Source organism: Thunnus albacares, chromosome 20 (genome assembly GCF_914725855.1).
Source record: "Thunnus albacares chromosome 20, fThuAlb1.1, whole genome shotgun sequence".
In the NCBI taxonomy this organism is placed as follows: domain Eukaryota; kingdom Metazoa; phylum Chordata; class Actinopteri; order Scombriformes; family Scombridae; genus Thunnus; species Thunnus albacares.
The window spans coordinates 11,067,791-11,091,715 of record NC_058125.1 but is presented as its reverse complement, the minus strand read 5'-3'; the positions used below and the strand labels follow the sequence as shown (position 1 = coordinate 11,091,715).

Below are 23,925 nucleotides of genomic sequence, written 5' to 3'. Positions count from 1 at the left end.
GCATTTTTATTCTAGCTGTTTTTTTTACAAGGGGAAAGATCCTTCAAAGTATGAGACTAAGCACTCTGTCAGCTTACTGTGCTGACAATAAGATTCCTGAAGAAACAGTCAGTAACACATTATGTCATGAGGATCATACTGGTCTCATAACTTTTGGGTAATTTGTATCCGCTGTTTCATTTACTGTGTCTGCCTAACCCTAGAGGTGTACCAGAAATACTGATTTTACTGACTCAAAGCACAAAGTAGAGTATAACTTCACCTGTTGCCTCCAAATATGGAACAAATCTCAGCTACACAACTGACTCATTTACTGACCATTATTTGTGTGTGTGTGTGTGTGTGTGTGTGTTACAAAGGAAGGAGGAAGAATAGGAAGGTATATTTTGAAAGAATAAAGAAGATTAGGGTCTATCCCTGCCAAGTTGTATTCATTAACACTTTTATGGTCGATTATGTAAAAGTATTCCAGTTTACCTATTTTCCTTCTTTAATTTGCAAACCAGTGCCACGTGACAATTGATGTGGAATCGATTATTAGGTCAGTTGGGTCCTCTTGACAAGCTGCTGTGTATACGTCACACAAGGAGATAAGAGATAAGTACACATGTATCTCCATAGCCATCTGCTCCTTTTCACCATATAGGCAACAAGTAAGGCAAGGCAAAGAAAAACAGAGTGACACACCTGCACTGAGTTGAGATGATGCAATTAAGTGAAGCAGCAGTTAAAGCTTTAACTGGTAGCCATAGCAACACGCATGATCGGGTCCCCAGTAAAGGAGATAAACAGGGATGTATAGTCCTTATGACCTATAGATACTATTATCAAACCAAACACACAGAACCATCTGAGAAGTCGTCCTTGGAAACTGTTTGGAAAAGGGCAGGCACTTTCAAAAACTACTTAGCAGGGGATTGGATGAACTATCTATCACCTTGTATCACTGTTTTACCTTGCAAGGCAGCTGGATTCACAAGATCATGAGATCACACAAGAATCCTCATAGGATGCTGATTGGTCCGAACCACCGGTGGTTAGGACACAAGCACATCTCGTGATGTCATGATCCAGCTGCCTCATAAGGTAAAATGATTGATGCAGAGCTGCTTAAATAGAGCAAGACCCCACTTAATAGCCTTTACTGGGTAAAAATGTATTTTCTTCCACACATCATCCACTTCGCAAAAAACTGCTGGTGTTGTGGAGCCCCGGGATGGAGGAGCACCTCCACTGAGATTTGACACAAGGAACAACATATACTTTACCACTTAATCACTCCACCGTACCACACATACATGCAAAAACTTTTTGGTGTCAATTCTGATTGGTGGCACAAACTGGAAAATACTGCCCAACACTCTAATGCCTCTTATCTAACAATTGATTTCACTCCTTAATTTGTTGGTGGCAATGTGCCTCTTGGCACTGAATTTGATATTCAACCACTTCTTAATTTGCAGAATGGTTTGGATGTTTGAACTGGAAGTGTTCACTGCTGCTGCAGATTTTCTCTGAAAATGATGACCAAACAATATAACTCATCTTCCTTAGCAACAATAACTTCTGATTTCCCCTAAATGGAGTTTCTCTTTTGGATTAGTGGTCTGTTTTTTAATTTTTCCATACAAATAACTATTTAATAAGCTTATTTCTATTATTTCCATGCATTTCATTCACCAATCTTCATAGCAGTAGATTGTGACTTGTCATTGTAGAGTAAGCGGAGGTGTTGCTAAATAACATAAGCAATGACTCTGCTCTATTCACGTTTCTCAGTAAGCCGTGACAGCGAGCTAGCATGAACAATGCTAGGACCCTGAACCTGAAATAGCTACTGTACTGAATGCAGCCATTACACATGTGCTTTTCCCACTGTGACATGTCAAAAATGCTTTATCAAAGTCCTCATGCAGATGTGCTACATTTTAAGCTCATTGTGAATTTCAAAGGAAAAAAGACAACTGAGCATGTAAATAGTGCTATAAATAAGAATATTTTCACACCTGGGTAGTTTTCTATTTTTCATGTAACCATGTAGTGTTGAATCTATGCATAGTTTTACATATCAGGTGTGGCAAGAGGTGGAAATAACACAACTGACACTGGCATGTAGCAAAAAAATTATCAACTAAACCTAAGGTACATAGTAAGAGTGGCTTTAGATTGATTATGAATGCTGATTGGAACATTCTCCAGATAATTGGAGCCGTGCTTTAGACCATCTGTACCTTGAAACCAGTTTAATGACAGCGACCTGATGCAGAAGGATGCAAATGACAAATTGATGACGTGCAGAAGAGAATTTATAACTGTCTGTCTTTCCAGTGTGTTAAGACACAATTTTTAGTCAGTGCTTCATTACAGTCACAGCACACAGGAAGTGATGGATGATCATTTAAAGAGCAAAGTCTGAATTATACTAAACTGCAGAGAGCCAGTGCTCCATTCAGAGACAGTTGGTTGATATTTTTACTCTTTTGCCCCTTTTGCAATAAGAAACAAATTGGACTTTAAATTATTCTGTGTTTTACATGTAAGTTGTTAAATTTCAAATATTTACAGTACCAGTCAAAAGTTTCCCATTCACTTGAATGAGGAAGTGTGTCCAAACTTTTGACTGGTACTGTATGTCTTGTTTCCATTTGACATGAGTCAGGATGTTATTGTGTGGTTGCTTGTGTAAAACTGACAGTAAAAACTTTGATCGACCTAAATCAAGCAGCATGACGTTGCAAAAAGCTTTTTGGCACTGTGTTTTGTCATATTTCCGCCTTCAACTACAGCAGTGATGCCAATAAATACACAAACTCTTTATTTTGCATTCCTACAATGTGCAAACCCTTCATCATCAATATGTGGATATTACGTAAGCTGCCAGCTGTAAACACAAGCAGCCAGCATTCATCGCCAAGCTGTGAGTGCAATTATGAGTTATTGTGAGATGATAAAGTCTTTGTACGGAACATTTTGTGAGACTGACTATCAATTATCCTCTTCAAAAACACTTTTCCTTTGCTTTCATTAATAGTAACAACAAAGCAAAGGGAGGAGAGAAGGAGCTAGCTTCTCTGTCATTTTAAAACATCCCGGTTTTGAACTTGAAGGTTCATTCTTGACCTTAGAAAAACAGCAGTTTGACAATAAAGGCTTATCACAATGTCCACTCACTTAATTATTCCTGAGGATTTCAACTACATGTTGCAGCCCTCAACAGCAGCTGGAGTTTGTTCAGTCAGTGGTCAAGGAGATGGTTTAGTTGTTACTGCCAGTATAACACCAGTAAGTTTTTAAATCACAAAGAGGTAGCACTTATCACAAACCATTTAACATCCGATCTCTGTCGATACAACAGCGTCACATGTGACAGCTGAGGGGAAACCTACATCAGTGAAACAACTGGAGGACCCTGGACAAGAGACTGAACACCAGACACAGACATCAGATGTCCATGAACAGCAGACTGAAAATCCATATTTAGTTCCCATGATGACTAAACCATCTCTGTGACTACCGAGCAAACTCCATCTCCTGATGAAGGCTACAAGATGTGGCTGAAAGCTTGACAGTGAACCTTGTGACACGTTTTTTTTTGCTAATAGTTTTGTTTATGTTGTCAGTCTACAAAGAATCTTTGAACTCTAGTTGGTGTTAGTTGGTGTATGTATCTTAAGATGTCATTGTTTGTGGTTGGGAGGGGTTTCCTAAGAAACAGATACGGTCTCAGATATTACTCAGCTTCCTGTTTCAAGAGAACCTAGCATTATTTTTTGCAGAAACAGAGACTCTAGCAAGCTCCCTGATCAATATTCAACAGGACAGCCAGATGCTTTTCTGTCAAATTAAATTTAAAAAATATGCTTTATGTGTTTGACTCAGCACTCTCCACTTGGCTTAGTAACTTGTCACAGTTTTGTTCCTCTGGCTGCATTGCTTGTGTACAGAACATACAGACCATGGATGGGTATGACTTTAGATGATCCATACAAATTAAGCAGCACAAACAAACACAAACACACACACAATACGTTCTCAAATGCCATTTGGAGTTTAAACTGTCTAAAGACCAGTGAAGCAGACGGAGATATTCATCTGGCAACAGGTGATTAGAGGCACGTGTACATCCATTCATGGCTGTGGAAGTGGAAATCAGGATTGCACATGTGTGCACAATTTCACGTTTGTTGAGATTTATAAACCATACTCTCTTGACGTGTGTTTATATGCAAATTTCAGCCTTTGTTCATGAGCCCCTGGAGCACCATTTTGTTCCCAGCAGTACTGAACTGGAGAATGTTTCCATTTTTGCATCATTCAAAACAAAGAACTAGTTTGTGTTTTGTTGCATGTGTTGTTTTGCATTCTCACTTTTTCTCACTGTATTTCATTTGCATATGCATCATGGAATGCTTACAATACCTTCAGATTGTATCCAAGCCTGTTGCCCTTCTCAATGAGTTTTTTCTTGTCAATTCACAGCACAGAATATCCAATTTCTTTGTACTTGTACTTTGTATCTTAAAATGCACTAATGATGCACTAGAGCTGCCTGATGTCCAACCATAATCATCATGACATATTGTGTACTGAAGTAGGTATGATAATGCGTTTGTTATCCTATTCATCATATTCATTAACTACATGTTACAATATGTTACTAAAAAGCTTGATCAAGCAATATTTTTATATTCAGATCTGAAAGGTAACTGATTATTACCAGAAGTCTGTCCTTATAATAATAATTATGTTATACAAAGGAACCACTATCCAAGAAAAAGAAAAAGAAAATTAAACTCTATTAATTAAAAGCTATAATCCAAACCACAGGAAGCTCACATATCTAATTTCTTTATCTCTAATGGCAGCATCAGGCTGTGTGGAGACTGAAGACTTTTAAGTACACATGGAGCCAAAGCCAAACACAAACAAACCTGAAAGAAACTTTTGGATGATAACATGCAGAATGTGAAAGAGGAGGTAATGTAAATTTCTTTGAATCACGTCTACAGTGCCTGAACACAGCGTCAGAGAAAATTGCTTTCTACATCCATACATTATGACAAATGTTAATCTGACATGGCTTAGTGTGACAGCAGCTGAGATGGCAGGGCCCCTGTTTTATAGGGTTTGTACATTCTCTGTGGATTTCAGGTGAGCAGAGTGGTTTAAAAAGCCTGATCACAATAGGGAATAGAGTGACAGTTTAAAGTGGGTGTGATAATGGCTTTGCTATTAGAGCAAAACATCAGCAGATCATACACGAGGGCCACAACTGCAAGTACTTGAATCTAAATACAGTATATTTATCTCATTAGCCAATGTGGGCTGACCTGGGCACACTGTAAGCATGACATGAAAACAAGAGTAGGTCAAAACCTAGTATATGGCTGGACGTTGTATGAAATGCCAGTGGGCTTTGAATTTGAAACAACGGATACAGGAAGTGGCGACCAAGTCCTCAGGAAGTCCGCCAAAAACTCCAGAAACATCGGAACAAATTACGAAATAGGCATTATTTGGATAAACTGACCACATATTGGGAATCTAAATGGTTACTCTCTCACCTGAAAAAATATTAAAACTTAATAAAGTGACATAGCATAGTATAGTATAGTATAGTATATATACTTATATATAAATATATAGTATAACGGCTTTTGGCCTGGCTCCAAATCTCTGCCAGGGCTGGGATACTTGTCTGTCCCAAGCTTTGGCTGCCTTCAGCCAACCAATGGTGTAAGTTGATCACTCAGTCAGTCTGTAAGTCAGTCAGTCAGTAGTCTGACTTACAGGATGTAGACTGTGGGTATAAGCCTGTCATTGGCCGACTATTTCAGTCAGATTTCTCCTCCCCTTCCGATATCTGCATGTCACCATTTTCAAAATCCCCGTCGCTACATGAAACAACAACAACAACAACCTCCAAGCTAGCAACCTACACACTGAAAATGGCAAGTTTTGATGAAGATTTGGATCGTGAAATAAAGCAGGCCTGCTTGGTTCTTTCAGTGAATGGTTGTAAAGATATACAAAGAATTTGTTTAGAATATTTGCTGTCTAACAGAGTGTGGAGATAAGTCTGGTTAAGCAAGACTAGGGCACCAATGATCAAGTTATGTTTGTCTTTTTCATCAGTAAAAGTCGCATCACATTGTCAACATATGTCTTCTACTGTTTTAAGTTGCATTTTCTTTTGTGGGAATTCAGCCATTTCAATGCCAGGGCTTGCCTTCCCACGAGCAAATATTCCACCAAAACAAGTTCCCCCCTGACAATATTTTGCAACAGCACTATTATTGCATCCTGGGCTAAGTGCTTTCCAAGACAACTGTGACTGGTTTAAAGAAATACAAACAAGCCAGAGCGTTTTTTCCCAAATGGCAGAATGATAATGGTTTCAGCCAGAGCTTTCTCCAGCGCTGGCACAGCTCTGAAGTGTGGAGATAGGTCTGGCTATGCAAGACTAGTCAGTCAGGGACAGACACATTTATAGGGCTGGCCTCGCTGTCGTGGTTCAGCCAAAAACACAACATCAATCCAGCCTGCAACAATCTGTCATCCCTCTCTCTAATTTCAACTGAGTAAAAGTATTTAAATGTTTATTTGAAGCTAATATGAGGCTTCAGTCATCCAAATTAGTCAAACCAAGTCAATATCTTTCAAAGTTACGGTCTGTTTAGTGCCAAATTCTCTCATTTTGATACGATCCACTGCAGCAGAACAGGAAAAAGACTGTAACTGTGGAAGATATCCATTTTATTTGACAGCTGAAGCTTCATATGATCATATGATTCATATGATCTTGCGACAAACTTTTAAATACATTTTTTTCTCAAAATATTTCAGAGGGGATCTTCTAATGGTCAGTATGAACAGGTAGAATGATTACAGTGAGCAAAACCTGTTTCAATCTTCATACGGGCATCTGATTGTTGCTTTAAGAAAGACTTGAAAAATGGTGAATCTACCCTTTAAGAAATCCTGCATGTTGAGAACAAACCCAAATGTTTTCACTTTTAAGTTGCAAAGGATTTCTCAAGTTTAGCAAAATGCTGCATTTATAATCAGTATTATATTTGTGTGGATTAGAGCTTGAGAGTTGATGCACAGGTATTATCCCATAGTAAAAATACATGAATGCACACTGACTTCCATCTTAGCACAGAGACTCATCAAAGCAGTATATCAATGAGAACACACATTCACTCATGCTTTTCTATGAGATCCACCCTTATTTCAAGCTTTATTTCACAAATCTATTGCATCGCATCTGAAAGGTAGTACTACAAAGTACTGTACCAATGTTCAAAGGAGGTGTTTAAACAAAGGTGGCAGGAACGTCCATTTCTGACTACATATCATACATGTATCTGCTTCTTTTCCTTTCATAGCAGAATGTTTTTGTTTTGCCACTTTATGATATTCAGTTCATGTCCTTTATAGCCAATAAAATCCTCTCCATCAAGTCATGCAATACAAAATAAATGAGAAAAGCTGTCAGAACAGCCACATTTAATAGAAAAACTCTATTTAATGCAAACTAGAACTAAACAGGACACACATACATTTTTCTGAAACAATATAAAATTTAAGACCTTCAATCTGACATGTAAAACTCTGTGGTGAGAGATGTTCTACAGATAGTCCACAGCTCCTTTTCCTTTTAAACAGTTACTAGCAAATCACCACCAGTCTATATACAGCACTACCCCCTGCTGACTTGAATGATGGCTTTAAAAAATTTGAAGCTTGCATCTTCATGGGGGGCAGCTGCTTTAGTCAGCTTGATTTCACAGTGATTACAATGGATTTTAACACTAACCCAATTTGGCAAAAAAGAAAGTATCAAAACATCCATAGAAACTTCTTAGACCTTTTCTGCAGAATAATCCACTTCTTTGCTGTGCATCTACGCTCCCTACACTCTTTTTTGCTAAAATGTGGCTAATCTGTTTGGGTCTTCATGCCTTACCCTCTCAAGCTGGCAAGCAAGCATGTACATTGGTTTATACACATTAGAGTGTCCGCTTCCTGCTTTTCCATTGGTCAGAACAGCTATGTCCTTGCCCACTCATAAGGTCAATCTTCAGGTTATTTATTCTGTATTCACCTTGAATCAAATTACTCAAAGAAAGTAGAGTACAAGAAAATGGTACAGATGACACACAATTTTACATGCAGTATCTGTTATGTAAAATGTGTATCTTACCTTAAACCTTAACAAATTGGCCACTTGGGGTACAAGCTCTAAACACAATATTGACATATTATCACCTTTTAAGCTTATATGGCGAATATGTTAGCAAACAATTGCCTATTTACACATCCTGCACATACAGAGCAACATAAGCATTCATCATGAGTTGTGTTTTGGCCTCCTGGTCAATGTAAGTCCAATATTAACTCTCCTTTTAGCTCTATTTTGGTCTCCACCAACTCCTGAGGGAAATATCTGGTTGTTCACCTGCTAGTTGAACACCTGCTAAATGTTCAACTATGTTCACCAGCTAGTTGCTAACTTTGTCTGTCTGGAAATGGACACTGGGCACATAGCATGCAATGGGTCTTTCTAGCTTTTTTTGCTGAAAACTATGCTGATGAGAGCGGCGAGAGCGAACCAAAAAAGTAACATTGCGGACTAGAAACCAAAACTATGAGCTTAAAGAAGCTGAAAGCTGTAGTCAACTGGAGTGCTGTAATGGGTAATAGTTTGAAAGCACTGCTACAGCTGCAGCTCATTCAGAGCACTGCTGCTTGAGTCCTAAGAAAACATAGTGCTTCAGTTCAATCTCTTTCTGTGGTTAAGGATCAAAACACAGCTCTCATCTTCTACCACATAAACCCAGTAGACTTCTGAGGTCTGCAGACACTGGTCTGCAAATTGATCCCAGAATTAAAGCAAAAATATTATGAAGCGGCACATACAGTATCTTGAGAGAACTTTATTATTTTATTTGATAGACTTTATCTTTGCTTTTCTTTAATCTGACATTCCAGTCAGTTCATGCTGCTGTTGTAGCCCTGAGTCTTATCTTAAGTCCTTTGAATCGCCCTCTTTGTGAAATGCTCTATACAAATAAAGTGTATTGTCCTCAGAAATACATCAGGATTTGTAGACAAATCAGAAATCAATGCCCTGTCATTCAGTCTAAGTTTTGCTTTCAGTTAGCTGTGACATCAAGGAAATTTGAACTGAAAAGTCATACTATTTGTCACGTCTCATTGTCAATAAACGCATCCAAACTTCAGGCTCCCTTTTATTTGTGTTAGCAGGAGTCATTTGGTCATGAAATTATTTGGTGTTGATAGTTCCAGAGGAAAAGAGAAACTATGATTTGACTTTTTTAGTATTTCTGTCACAGATTTACACATGAATTTAGAGTGGTGAAGGGGAAATGGCATTCCCACATGTTGATTCGGCTGCTGTCAAGCATCAATCCAGGCTCTAACCAGACGTGTCACTTTGCTCTCAAATCTCTTCTCATTCCCATCCCATCAGACACAGCATTAGTTTCATATCCATGGATTCCTCCACATTTTCCCACAATGAAAAACAGTTATTATTAATATGCAGAGTGGAAAGCCTGGCCTCTTTTCAGCTTTCCAATTCACAGAGACAATAAATAAAGTTCAACTGAGGTCATGCACAGAGAACAAACTCACAGAAACAGCCAGCAGAATGACAGAATCAAATCAAAACTACGGTGGAGAAATAAATACCCAAACACCCTCAGACAGGTTGTGCTCAAGCCTTCTTCAGCATCATTAATCTCCACAGGTCTGGCAAAGAAATCATCTCTCGAGGAAGACAGTAAACAAAGCTGGAAAAGAAGCGTACCTTGGTTTCATTATCACTACAAACTCTCAGTTCTGCTTGCTTTCATCCACATTTACTACACAAAATGCATCTCAAGTCTGTCAGTCTAACAGGCCCTATATATAAAGCTTATATTTAAAGTTGAATTGCAACAGGCAAAGCTATTATGAAGAGGTGGTGACTGGCATGAAAATGTTAAAATGTTTTATCTGTGCTTTCAATATGTCAGAAATATGGAAATATCAGCATCTGCCGGTGTTCAGACTTTGATGTTGCTTTACATTGACAGTCATTGAAAGAGACAACCATTAAGACTTAATACTGTTTTCTGTACAGTATGTTTGTGCTTTCTATGGAGAGCACAACCCAGAGTGAAGGAGATAGGAAGCGAAACACTATTGGACAGAAATACCCCGTGCACCCTCTGCACCATTAGGAGTCCTCTCTCAGCTGTTTATAATTTTCCATGCCACTTATTTCATTTCTTCTTAAAGTACCTATTGGTGTGTTCTGTGATGAAGGTAGATTAAGAGGCAAAGACCTTTTGTATGCTGAGCCAATTAGTTCATGACTAACATGTTGATGGAGACATTTTTGGATATGCCAGACATCAGTGAGGAAACATGCTTCTGCTCTGTAACCTGCTCCATCACTGGAATCAGTTTTAGATATTATATTTAGCTGCTGATGTTATTCAGAGAATCCGCACTGCGGAATGAGTTTCAATTCAACTCAGGCACATCAAAGTCTTCACAGCAACAACATTATACGGACAAAAACTTCAGCAGCATGAATGACCAAGAAAGTGCTGCACTGCTGCTTGATTCTATTAACTAAATATATGACAGCTGTGATGAAACATACCATATTTCCAACAACCTTCACACAATGTACATTCATTTAATATGTACATTAATAAGCTTTTCATATGTGATAATATGAAAGCTTGTTTTACTGCTGATTTCATTTTACTGCTAGTAAAATGAAATCTATAGTCTAAACCAAGAGTAATTTAAAGTACACAGTTCTACTTCCGTTTGAAAGTCATTTGGTGTTTTTGGTGAGTTGAGTGACTGAGTACAGATACAATTAAGAAGGTCTATTGTGTCCACAGCTATGAAACTTTTGAGTGATGTGATAATTGCTTGTTTTTTGAGAAATGCGATTGTATTTTTGACACAGTTTTGTTTCATATTTATTGTTGTTACCATATAAAATTGAGGGTTTCCATTATTGTTTTTTTATTTGTCCTGTTTTCAGGTGCATCACATATAGTCAGGCTTTCTATTAATTAATTAATTGTATTAAATGCATGCTATTTTAATTTAGTGGCTGGACAGAATCCTGAGCTGTTGTCTGCTTGGAATATATGCTATTTTGTTTGTCTAATCTAATCTAATCTGATCTAACCTAATGTAATCTAAATAATTCAAATAATAATCATGATATGACATGCAAAACATTTGTGTTATTGTAAGCATATATAGCAATATAAGCATATTCCAGCTTGTTTAAAGTTATTTCTCAGACAAACATTAGTTAACTCACTTACAATTTGCAAATACATTTGCAATCTGGTGTCAGAAAAACAACACCAATGTTTCTGCCTGTAAAAAAATTGTGTGTAAAGTGTGAGTTACACAGAGACAGTGGTTTCTGTTGAGAATGGCAGGCTACAGTTGTGATGTACCTTTATATCTGCCCAGGGCCGGCTCTAGCCATTTTGGTGCCCTATGCACGATTAGGATTTAATTTGACTAAGACCTACATTTAATTAGTAACAAGGTGCAACTATAACATTCATTTACAATAATAATAATAATAATAATAATGACAACATTGCGGTGTATTATTAATTACAGAGAGACCCCAAATAATTGGCTGAACTGACCTGCTTCAGACAGTGGTGTAGATGGGAGATCAGATGTAATTTCTCCAGCAGCTGGAGGCTTCTGCAAATATTTCCCAAGTGTCTTCGGACAGTTATAGAGTAGACAGATTAGCCGATTACAAGCAAAAACATGTAGCTGCAGAGTAGGACAAACAACTGCTGCAGCCTGTTGCACCAGCTGTGTGTAAGTTCAAACTTAATTATAATGTAAATTATTACTAAGTTGTGATTTATGCATCACTAAAATAAAAGCTTGCACCACAGAGATAAGTTACAACATAACTCTAAGTAACAACTAAATATTTACACACATGTCCCTAGGTTAGGTGTCAATCATAACTGGGAGAGTTTTTTCAAATGCTTCAACAGTTGGGACTGTTCCATTTTAATCAGTACATCTGTCAATCGTAAATCCTGAAAATGACTGGAAAAGTGTGTGAAAAGTAAGATTCTTTCAGAGTGTACTGATGTCCTACTGGAGCAATACACCCCCCTGCATGTGAGCCAAGATCAGACTTGAACAAACACTTATCTGATTGATTCCTTGGTGCTACACTGAGCTAACCTCCAGTAACTCTTTCAAAATCATTGGTGATCAATTTAACTAAATTTAACTCAAATTAAATTAAACAGCACACACCATATGTACAGTAAAGGCAATCTGACTATCCCAGCATGCATTGGGTGCCAGTCTGTCACATGCAGGGATAACACACAATCATATTCCTGCTATTCTTCATCATTTTCATCTCAGAAGGTAGCCTGTCAAACATACAGTATGTCACACCAATTAATGACACCTTGGCTTAGCTTTGTGAATATTTGGGAGTGTTCATGCTGTTTTTATGCTTTTTAGACCGTGATTACTGGGTCTAAGATGAAGAATATTGGGCTTTTTCTAGTAGTATTTCAAGGAGAGGCCGTGGGTGAGTCATTTTGTTCCCCACCTGGATGTCAACAGTGAGAAGCTCCTCCATTTCCTGCAGACCAGCACAGTTGACTCACCTGTAGTCTCTAAGCCTGCACCCTGGTCTGTTCACAACCAGCCTGTCACCCAGTCTTTTGGGCTTGGTTTCATGAGTCTGCAGCCTGCCTGTCCTGCACATGCGCAGAACCGCGAAGTAGCACATCAAGTTAGGTAGCATAGAACAGATCAGCCTGGCCCTGGGAGGTCCTCGAAGTGTCCATTACAGTCCACAGGCTTTGTGAAAAGAAACCCAGTGCCAGTTCAGGCTCCCATCCCCACTTTGTTGGTGAGGTTACCAGTGGCTACTCTGCTCCCCAGCGCCACAGAGTCTAGGAAAAAAATGTTTTTGAGGATCACAAAATACATTTTGTCTTGAGAGAAATCAATTTTCTAAACTGGAACAAATAATGTCTCTTAAATAGGTTATCAGCTAGCAGCTTGCTGGAACTAAGATAAGAAGAGCTAGCATAGCGTGTTTTAGCGAGCCTACTTAGAAAATATTATCACACCAACAAAAGCTCTAGCTAGCTGTTCCTTGCTATTTTACTTTTTGTCCTGACATGTATATAATTTAAATAAATATTAAATATATAAATTGTATATAAATAATAAAAGTGAATATTTCACATATGTATCTCAGTTGTGTTATTTTATTTCTATTATATGATTATTTGAAGATGCTCATTAAAATGTATAAATTACTAATAGGCCTGTGCATTGTTTTTTCATTAGCATGATGTTTTTATCAAATTGTTTTGAAAGCCCTGTCTAATTTTTAAAGAGAAGCAAAAAAAAATAGCTTCATACTTTTCAATTGTGTTGTATTTTCATTATATAGTTATTTGAAGACATTAAAATGTTGAAATGACTAATCTTTATTTTTTCTTTTTTATATTAAAATATGAGGTGTCCCATTGTTCCAGTAGTGTCTGCCAAAGTATGTCTATTGTGTTTGAGATGGAGTCATTCTGAGGCTTAGTTTTTCTCCTGTATATTGTAGTAAGAGGTTAATGTTTATAGAATAAGTTGGGATGATTCAGTAAATTGTTCCTGAATGCAAATTTTCAGAAAGTGTCCAATTTTATCAAAAGTCACTACTTATCGATAGTTTTAACGAACTATATCAGACTATAAATCTGTAACGAGGAGTCGCTTGTTTGTTAATTTACTCAACATCAAAAAACACTGACCAGCAGTGGAGAAGTCGGTGCACTCAGTGTTGTGCAGACGAGCTGGTGGTTCAGTCTGTCAGTCACAGCAAGGCTCAAGACGCATCTACTCACCGCATCTCTGAGAGAAGCTGTGTCCTCGCTCAAGGACCACTTATCTGTAAGTAGCAGCTTTATATTCTTTATTTTCAGATGTAGCCTATACTGCAACTATTTTATGCAGAAGATGTCTGAAGAACAAAACGCCGTATCAACATTTTGTAAGTTAAGGGGGCAAAAAAGTAATTAAGCAATGGATGCTTCCACCTTCGTGCCTGCACATAAGTATCATTTTTACTTGTGTAAGCCATTGCGACAATGTTTTTCCACCGGGGTTATCTTTTTTTTTTTTTAATCTATTTTCAACTGAAATTATCGTGATTGTGGGGTTAAGATCGCCGAGTAAATCTTACAATTTATCAATATGGATTAGAATATATATACAATATATTTTAAAAGGTCAATCCAGTTTATGTTTGTACATAAATTAAAAGGGAACTCCTTTTTCAAGTGCTGAAAACTGCAAAACTGCATGCACAATTAGTTAGAAGCATCATAAGTTGTTTATGTGATTAGTTCATAATGTTGCAGCTATCAGAAAGACTTGCTGTACATGTTTTCTCGTGCTTCAGATATGGTTGCTATAGATACATAGCCAGGATGCTTGTTTTGCTCTACAGTGTTGTTTGCTTTTTTTCTTTGTGACTTCATGACTCAGTCACTGCATTATATGAACTGTATTAGACTTTCAAGTGCCACTTTGCAGTTAAAAAAATCCTGCCAGGTGTAAGGCAGGCAACCAATTTGAAGTTTGTTCCTTACAATTTCATTCAGCCCTTGTGTGGAGCCCCGATGAGCCCAAATGACCAATGTGGTCTGCATTGCACTGACTCACAACAAATTGAGAGGCAAATAGACGTATAACAGCTGTGAATCACATTACAGCTGCCATTTCAGTAAACATTGGTGGTCACACCTGAAAATCGGTGCCCCTCAGGTTTACATATAAGAATATTCACAGCTTGTTGAGGTCTGATTTGACAACAAAGATTCAATCTATTTTGCTATTAGACCAGCTCATACTAGTGATCTTAACCCTGGATTTGTAGGGATAACTCCAAGTAGATGAGAATAAACCTGATCTGAGTGGAGTTCAATAAGCCCTGAGCTAAAGAATGAGGATACTCAACACTTGAAATTTTAGGTGTGAAATGCCTGTTAGCCACAGAGTGTGGAAAACAAGGTTAGGTAAGTGCCAAGTGGTTTCATGTTAACACACTCCTGGCTTTCACTAATGACATATTGATTTTTTTGACTAGACTAAGTGATGTTTACAATTCCTGCCATCATGTCTAACACCGTGGGGGAAGATCCACATGTGGGGGGGGGGTTTCAGGACCTATAAGAAACCAAACCCATTGTGGTCTCATTCCTTTAGCTGCCACAGGCAATGATTGTCAAATGCCACCTACCAGGACAGAGAAATCAAATCAGTGTTTTAGCAGTCTGTTGACACAGTGGCAGGCTGCACTGAGCCTGAGGTGGGACCCCCACAGATGGCAGCAGTGACATCGGGCCCTCTGAGTCTGCTTTGCTAATAATCCAGCTCCACTATAGCTGGGCCTGGAGGATGTTACATAGCACCTCTATAGGACACACTTTCTTTGCTAAAATATTTGTCAACACAATATCATGACAAGTGTGACAAATGTGAAAATCCCATGTGTCCAAGTCCCATGAGTCATTTGCACCGCCTTGTGGTCAAAGACTAGTTTGACTGACAGAAAATTTAAACAAAACAAGAATTATCCTTTTTAGTGAGATTATGATAATCTCCTCCAACAGTAATGAGAAATAATTATAATTCGTATGTTTTTGAGACATGTAATGTGCTTAACTCTGTTCTGTAAGTGTATTTAAATTTGAAACTTAAGTTTTACTTCAGCTGGTGTCACAGAGTTTTGCAGTGTACCATTATCTGGCCCATACAGACAGCTGCTGCAGGAAGGATTACATCACGAGGACACACCGCTGTAAAATGAAAGCCCATTGTAGAAGTGACCCTTGCTGTTACACATAGGGTTCTGTCATTTCTTCTATGGTCCAATTCAATGAGGAATATTATATTTTCTTCTGTAGATGAATACCCTCTCCTAATTATTGGCCTCAGAATCTCACATTGCTGGTAATCTAAGTGGATGTCAGGCTAAAAGGAACTGGCAAGACCCCCACCAGAACACAATCACTAATGCTTAATACAGAGAGCCATTAATTTGACTGACTGCATTCTGTAGGTGACAAATGTTCATCCAGGGTGGTATAATACAGTAAATTACAGTACAGTACAGTACTAGCTCATTTACTACCACGGTAGCAAACCAAAGTCCCCACAGTCAGAAATGTTCAAATCCCCTGCATAAATACTTCAAATAAAAAAAGAAATATAAGCTCGTTCTCAGGTTTTTCAAGCTATGTGCTATTAGAGGACTTCCATGAAAGCCAGTAATGTGGCCCTGGTGACTCAATTTAACAAAATGTGATACCTGAAGAAAATGCATCATTTTCTCTTGAAAAGTCTCTTCTCATGATGGATCTGCAAGAAGTAGTATTCATAATCTACAATAGTTGAAGCTTTTATTGGTCCAAGGGCTCCGTCATTTTGAAATTCTTGGAACAGCCAATACTTTTGCAGTTGCATGGACAATAAAGATCAATTGACGCATGAATATGCACTCCAAAAATGTCTTCAAACTATTAATTTGGCCTCCACTTACAGTGCTGAACTCAACACTCTTTCAGCAGTCTAAACTGTTCTTTTTCCTTCCTCCTCTCAGACTTTTCGGTGAGGAAGAACAAATCTGCAGTGATGCACAGGACACAAGACATTATGGCTTTGATCTGTCTGCTGTTTCTCGAACTGCCAATGGTTAGTTTTGGTAATGTTAATCATTTTTTGAGTAAAAGGTTTGACAGTGAATGATGACTTTTAAAGTTGACTGCAAAACTTCTTATCTTCAGATCCCACAAAACTTAAATGAATATTAGACATAAGAATGGAAGGAAGTTTTGGATGTGGGAATGAAGATGCCGTTTCTAATGTATTTTTCGAAATATCTTTACAGTTTGAGATGGCCAGTGGGAAAGTCTTAGAAGAGACTTATCGGAAGTGGGTCCAGTATAAAGAAGACTGTATCAAAATGATTGGAAATGAGCCGCTCCCTCAAGGTATGGAGAAATTTCATGCATCTAGTACTGAGTCATCATGCAAAAGGGAATATGGCAAGAGGGGGAAAATGGGAGGAAACAGAATAAGGAAAATGTCAAATTATGCCATTTAAATATGATGATCATATATAGCTTTTATATTGAGGATATCCTTTCATTTTCTCATTGTTTGCCTTTCTAGCGAGCGTGTTCTGTAACAGATCATTTGACAGATACGCCTGCTGGCCAGATACTCCTGCCGGCTCTATGGTCAACATCTCCTGTCCTTTCTACCTACCCTGGTATTACAAAGGTAGATAATGAGTCTAACCTTTACAGAACAACACACTGAAACACAAATGTTCTTGTCAGTTTCTCCTCCTTCCATTTAAGTATGTTTTTGATGGGTGGTGGTTGGGCGGTTGTGAGGGGAGCAAGATATCTCAATGAATACTGGCACACTGGAAATTTGTTGTGAAATCAGTGCTTTGGTTTTTGTTTTTATCATGAAATTTGCTGAGTACATTCATGCTCCCAAGAGGATGTTTGCTTCTAATGACCCAACAACCTTTCTCTAGCCACACTAAAGTCAACTTTACAATTTAATCACTGGCACCAATAGTCAGAGTCAAGCACACAGTCTGTAATTTTCTTTTTATATTACAAACATTTATGAAGCCTGATTTGTATATTCCTTTGCCTGATTATGTGTTGTTGTGTCTCTTTTCGTACTGCAACCTGTCCAGGCTGTTTACCTGTGTTCTGCCCAAAGCATGCCGTGATTGTTTTTAACACCCCATCACGCTAATTAGGAATGAGGAGTTAATGACTAAAGGACTGAATGTTTCTCATCCAGTGTCCCACGGTGTTGTGCGTCGGCGGTGTGGCACTGATGGTTTCTGGGTGAGGGACGACAGCGGGCAGGTGTGGAGGGACATGACACAGTGTGAAGAGGAAGAAGAGGTCACATCTCAGGAGGTCAGTAACCAAAATGTCTCCAGCTCGGTTGTTAATTTGTTGCAGCCAGAAGCACTCTTCATTACTCAATATTTATATTAGGTGTATTGCCTACTGATGATGATGGTTTGTTTAGTGTATCAGAAACTGTTCACTGCAGTGGTGAAACTGAGGGCTTTTTTTCCAGACACATCACTATGTAAACATCTAATGGAAAAGAACAAACTGAAGTAATTGATATGTTCTCATATTAGTTTGAATGCAAATTAGCAACATATATCAACTATAAAAGAGGGGTAAATCAACTTTTTGATATGCACATTTTTAAAGCTGCAGACAACTATAAGAGCTCTTAACAGGATAAACCTTTTATCCCCAAACCACAAGTGTAAAAAAGCAACAAATACTATTAATTGTCATTCAATCTAATGTGCCACCTTTGTGTGCCTTGTATGAATTTGACTGCTGGATCAGCTGTAATCTAGATAGAAATGGACTCACAAACTGTGTGTGTGGTATGTGTTTGTGTTCAGCTCAGCCTATTAATGAACACTGAACTCATCCTGAGGTCTAATCAATCAAAACAGACCTCTTTTCACAGAAGACATTTTGAATCCCATTAATTTTTTCCCAAATTCATGACCCTGGTATTCAGTGCATGTGTATATAGTGCATGATGGTTCACCAATGTGGCTTCCTTGGACACTTTAATGGAACTGAGCCATTGTTAATGTTATTAGTTCCACCTGTGCTTTTCCTGCTATGACAAGTCAAAATGTCTGCTATGAAAATGATTTCTGAGGCAGTCTGTCAAGAGTTACAGTAATCTAGCTGGCAGCAAACAAACACATGAATGAGTGTCTACGCAACCTGACAAGAGAGAAACTATCTAAGATTTCCAGTATCTTGTGTAAAATGCAATCCTGTATATTCCATCAGTTGGCTTTATCAGCATTTAATATCAGAAAATTGTGTGTGAGTGAACAGAAGAGAGATCTGATGGGTGTATGACTTCCAGCTCTCACCGCTCTTATCTCTTTCTGTCATTACAAATTTTTCAGACAAGAATCAGATTCTCCATTCAAGCATGAAACTCAGACTTCCTAATGTTGGTATATTTTGGGGTGCATTTTACATGTAACAACACTACTTGAATTATCCAGAAAGAATGCTTTGCATATATTACATCCCTGTCGGTTTTGATGCTTCAGCTCTTGTTCTGTCTTCACCGTCAATATCTGAGGTTATATGAGATCTGACTTCTTGAAAGTGATTGGTGTGGATTAATATTATTTTTCTTTTCAGCTGTGGTTCAAACAATTGATGGTGAGCTTCAGGATGTTGTACACTGTTGGCTATTCCTTGTCCCTCTTCATGCTCATAATGGCTGTCATCATTCTTCTGAGCTTTAGGTAAGCTGTCTAACAGATGTGCAATCATTTCTGTTGTATTATTAGTGACCTGTGTGCTCAACGTACCTCATAACACTCCTCAGTAGATGATAGTAAGGACCACAAGCACAACCACCAAGAGTCTTCTTGATTTCTGCCTCTTATTTGACAAAGGCTGTAAGACACTGCAGCATTATCCTTTATACAAATCAGATACCCTGCAATTGTCAAGATCCTCTGCATTCATAACAATCAGCTACAGAAGATTGTATTACGCAAGCAAAGATGGAACAAACAGATCTTAATTTTGCTGTTGTATGGGGCAAATTTTGCTACTTTTAATACAACATATAACAGAAAAGTGAAGTGATAAACAGGGTTGTAAACAAAGACATAATTTGTTAAAAAAAAAAAAAAAGAAAAAGAAAGGAAAGAGAGAGAGAGAAATAAAACAACTACCACAACAAAATCAAGAACAAAGATGCTTAATAAGAATACATTTTTAAAGAAAGCCCTCAAAAGACAAATATTATATTTGTATGTCCCCTGACAGAAAACTGCATTGCACAAGGAACTACATTCACGCTAACCTCTTCCTGTCCTTCATCCTGCGAGCTGTGTCCGTCATCGTTAAAGACACCATGCTAGAACGCCACTGGGGAAAGGAAATCATGAAACAGACCGATGTGAGTGACATGCTCAGCCACCAGGTGGGTCTAAAAAATCCTGTTGTTCCTGTTGTTTATTGTAGATAAACCACTAAAAATTCTTAGTGGATATACCCTAGATGAACACATTCAGATACTTTAATGAGGCAAGTTTGAACATGTTGTAATATGTGTGTCTTCTTGTCCATCTCTTCAGGCTGCTCTTGGCTGCAGGGTAGCACAGGTGATGATGCAGTACTGTGTTCTGGCCAATCACTACTGGTTCTTTGGAGAAGCTATTTATTTGTACTCTGTGCTTATTGCCTCAGTTTTCATCGACAACAACAAAAACTTGCCTTACATCTGTCTTGGCTGGGGTAAGTTCCATCTCTTTGTCTCCTCATTAACATACACCTAAGGATATTTTTTGGGACTTTGGGACTCTGCAGCAAAGGCAGACCAAAGAGCACTTCACCACAGAGAAACACAACAGCTGACATATGGAAAGCAGGCTCACTGCAACGGTAGAAACTGCAACGGTTTCATGCTCCTAGCCGACTGTAAGGGACCGGGCTGGCAGACAAAGGAGACTCAGGTGATTTTAAAAAAGAGGGTTTTTATTTTACCCAAAAAAATGCAAAAAAAGGTACAAATGACAAAATATGTAAATAAAGTTCAGGGCCCATAAAAGAGGTCAAATAAACAGAACTCAACTAAAGTGAACTTAACCCTACTAGCAGACCTTTCAAAATGAACACATAGGGGAACATGTATATTACATGGAGAAGCAAACAATATGACTAAACTTGAAATAAACAGTTCCTCCCTATGAGGTGGCAGGACTTGGTATGACCCAATTGGCCACTTTGTGTATTTAATCATTCCATGTCCTGGTGCACATCCTTTGCCCAGGCCTGGCCAGATGTCCTCCAGGAGCAGCACCCTAACACTGGTAACTCAAAAAATGAAAATTAGAACAACTTAAACTAATGACTGTACAAAAGTTAACCAAATGTGCGTGCTACAAATAGAAACTAATGTACTGCCAAACTGTAAAATAAAATGAGTACGATGTATGAAACAAAATCCAGTGTGTTGTTATTTATTTGTATGCAATATGAAATGTAATTAACTGAGGAAAAAATGAACTACAAATGTAAAAGAAACCAAAGTGTGAGTGCCAGCTGGGATACACACTTCAATGCAGCTGTGTGGCTACAAGTGCGGCCATCACACCAACCTTGCAGTTTTTGGCTTATTTTTAGCTGCTACTGTCTGGCAAGAGGTATCACAGCCTCAAGGCCTGGACCAGCAGGTTCCAGGACAGCATTTTCCACCAGGCCACCAGGCTTATGAACAATGTACATGTTGTGCAGCCTGCCTGTTGTCACACACACATACATAAACACACCTACTGTATATGTACATACACATATAATATATACATATAGATATTTACTCATATATTAGAGGTAGGACACATTCACATCACACTTTACATACATACACTCATATGGTTTTTGCTCTTCTTGTTGTTTACACTCTTATCTATTACTATTGCTTTTTTCCTTACTGCATTGTTGAGGAGCTGAAACCTGAGATTTTTACTCTCTCATACTTGTGTAATGAGATGTAACAATAACCTCGAAACCTTGAATTCATGTTGGATCAGGCTTATGTGACAGCAGAGCATGCGTCATGACAGTGGTGTAGCTTTTATAGAGGGATGCCATAGAAACATTTACACAGCATCCACTTGTCTTTGTCACTGTCTTTGTCCTAGGAACCCCACTTCTATTTGTGGTCCCCTGGGTAGTGATGAAGCTATTGAACGAAAACAACGAGTAAGTGTGTGTGTGCATGTGCATGTAGTGTCCTCATTATCCTTTAATATTTCATGTGTAGACCTCTGCCCCCACTGATCCACAATAGACAGTAGTGGAGTAATAACATCTGATTTTCTTCCCAGGTGTTGGGCCGTCAATGAGAACATGAACTACTGGTGGATCATTCGTTTCCCAATTCTTTTTGCTTCACTAGTAAGGATAACTTAATTAATTAAACTAACTTTTGACCCGTTTGTGTAATATATAGAATAATCAATCATTTTTGCACAAGATGCAGCAATTTTGATTCTCTGATCAACAGATCAACTTTCTAATTTTCATGAAGATCGTGAAGGTTATTCTTTCCAAATTGCGAGCCAGCAACCAGAGTGGATACCCTGATTACAAACTTCGGCAAGTTGTCTCAGCACGTTTTTAAAGATGATAAAATTAATGTTTTAAACCATGGCAACAAGTCTGGCCTCCCCAGAAAAGAAAGAGAAACAAAGACGTAGCCACAAAAATTTATGATGACAAAATAAAAAACAATGTGTATGGTTTTGTGATAAATTGCTCTGCTGTTTGATTTGTCCCACTAGGCTTGCCAAAGCAACCCTTACTCTCATTCCTCTATTTGGGATTCATGAGGTCATATTCATCTTTGCTACAGATGAGCAGACTACAGGTGTTCTGCGCTACATTAAAGTCTTCTTCACCCTTTTTCTCAATTCATTTCAGGTAAATTCAATTGGATCAGAGAGTGACTTCTTACTACTGCTGACACTGTCTAGACATTACAATCTAATGTATTGCTGTATAGCAAAAACAGTGCACATTGCTTAAACTAAACAGGACTTTTCTTAAAATCTGGCCTCTCTGCAGGGCTTTCTGGTGGCTGTTCTCTACTGCTATGCCAATAAAGAGGTTTGTTATTTCATCTAATATTCTCATTTTATTTTTGCCCCTCTTAGAAGGTAGTCAACCATATGCACCAGTTACAGTGTCTGAGACAACACATACATGAAACCTGCATGAATGTTAAAGTTTAAAATGTGTCCTAAAGCTTTTTACTACATAGTAAATAATTCTGACAACAAGACATCTATATTCCTCTTCCTAAGAAGCTCATTTAGGGAGGGGACTTGCAGCAGGACAAAATATAAAGACATAAATTTCAGAATTTATCGTTTTAGTCACCCATTTTTGTCTCAGGGGGTCTGAGTTGCCAAATCTGAATTTGCCGTTGATGTTTTTGATGAGTTTTAAAGAGTGACTAATTGATCAGATCAATACAATATTAAACGACTTTTCAGTTTTCATTCAATTTTGAATCGTCACACTGGAAAATGTCACAAAATGGCAAATTAACTCTGAAATGGCTCACCTCCTCTCTGGGTACAGGTGAGGACAGAGCTGAAGAGGAAGTTGCGCAGCTGGAGGATAGAGGCAGAGATAGTATGCTGTGGACAGTGACTAACCGTGCTCAACTCTCGAGTAGACACCTTCTCCATCGCCACGGTGCCAGAGCGCAACAGATCCTCTGCCACAACCATGAGGGCAATGCCTGATGGTTCGCCCACTCCTGACAGTTCTCAGATTTTCAGACGTCAGGTTCAACCAACTTCCCCACAACCTGAGGCCTCTTTGCTGCACTGTCCATCCGTGGTCAATAGAGACAACACCCTGCAGTGTGTGGTCCAAGATGAGGCTGGACAAATGTCTGCGGCAATGCAGGTGTCCTTACATCTTCAAGACCCTGTGGAGTTGCTCCCACATGTTGTAAATAGAGATTCAGACTGAGTATTTTTGCATTCATTGTAAATTTTAAGATTCTTTGTGGTTTGTTGTGAATATGTAAAATTGTTATGAAGTGTAGTTATGATGTAAGATGTTAAATTGTGAATATGTGAATACGCTATTGGGATTGTTTAAGACTAAAGACATCTTTAAATAAATAATACAAATGAAGTATAAAAATTAAAATTTTGTTTATATGCAATCTTTTGGTGTGTGGTGG

At 38.3% G+C, this 23,925-nt stretch overlaps 1 protein-coding gene and 1 long non-coding RNA gene across 2 annotated transcripts; one reads left to right on the top strand and one right to left on the bottom strand.

The window, feature by feature from the left end:
• Window positions 1-9,327: 9,327 nt before the first annotated feature.
• LOC122970669 lies at window positions 9,328-11,772 on the bottom strand. Its single transcript, XR_006399285.1, has 2 exons — window positions 11,709-11,772; window positions 9,328-9,821 (listed from the first exon to the last, which is right to left on the bottom strand). It is a non-coding gene; the product is annotated as an uncharacterized LOC122970669 (long non-coding RNA).
• Window positions 11,773-13,923: 2,151 nt separating this feature from the next.
• Window positions 13,924-23,862, top strand: LOC122970668 (glucagon receptor-like). The gene is made up of 14 exons (XM_044336819.1): window positions 13,924-14,004; window positions 16,718-16,809; window positions 17,006-17,108; window positions 17,290-17,400; window positions 17,944-18,065; window positions 19,350-19,456; window positions 19,989-20,145; window positions 20,300-20,459; window positions 21,866-21,926; window positions 22,052-22,121; window positions 22,231-22,322; window positions 22,508-22,646; window positions 22,791-22,832; window positions 23,310-23,862. The coding sequence occupies exons 2-14, from the start codon at window positions 16,750-16,752 to the stop codon at window positions 23,379-23,381; spliced, it is 1,296 nt and encodes a 431-aa protein (XP_044192754.1). The 5' UTR covers window positions 13,924-14,004; window positions 16,718-16,749; the 3' UTR covers window positions 23,382-23,862.
• The last annotated feature ends 63 nt before the right edge of the window (window positions 23,863-23,925 follow it).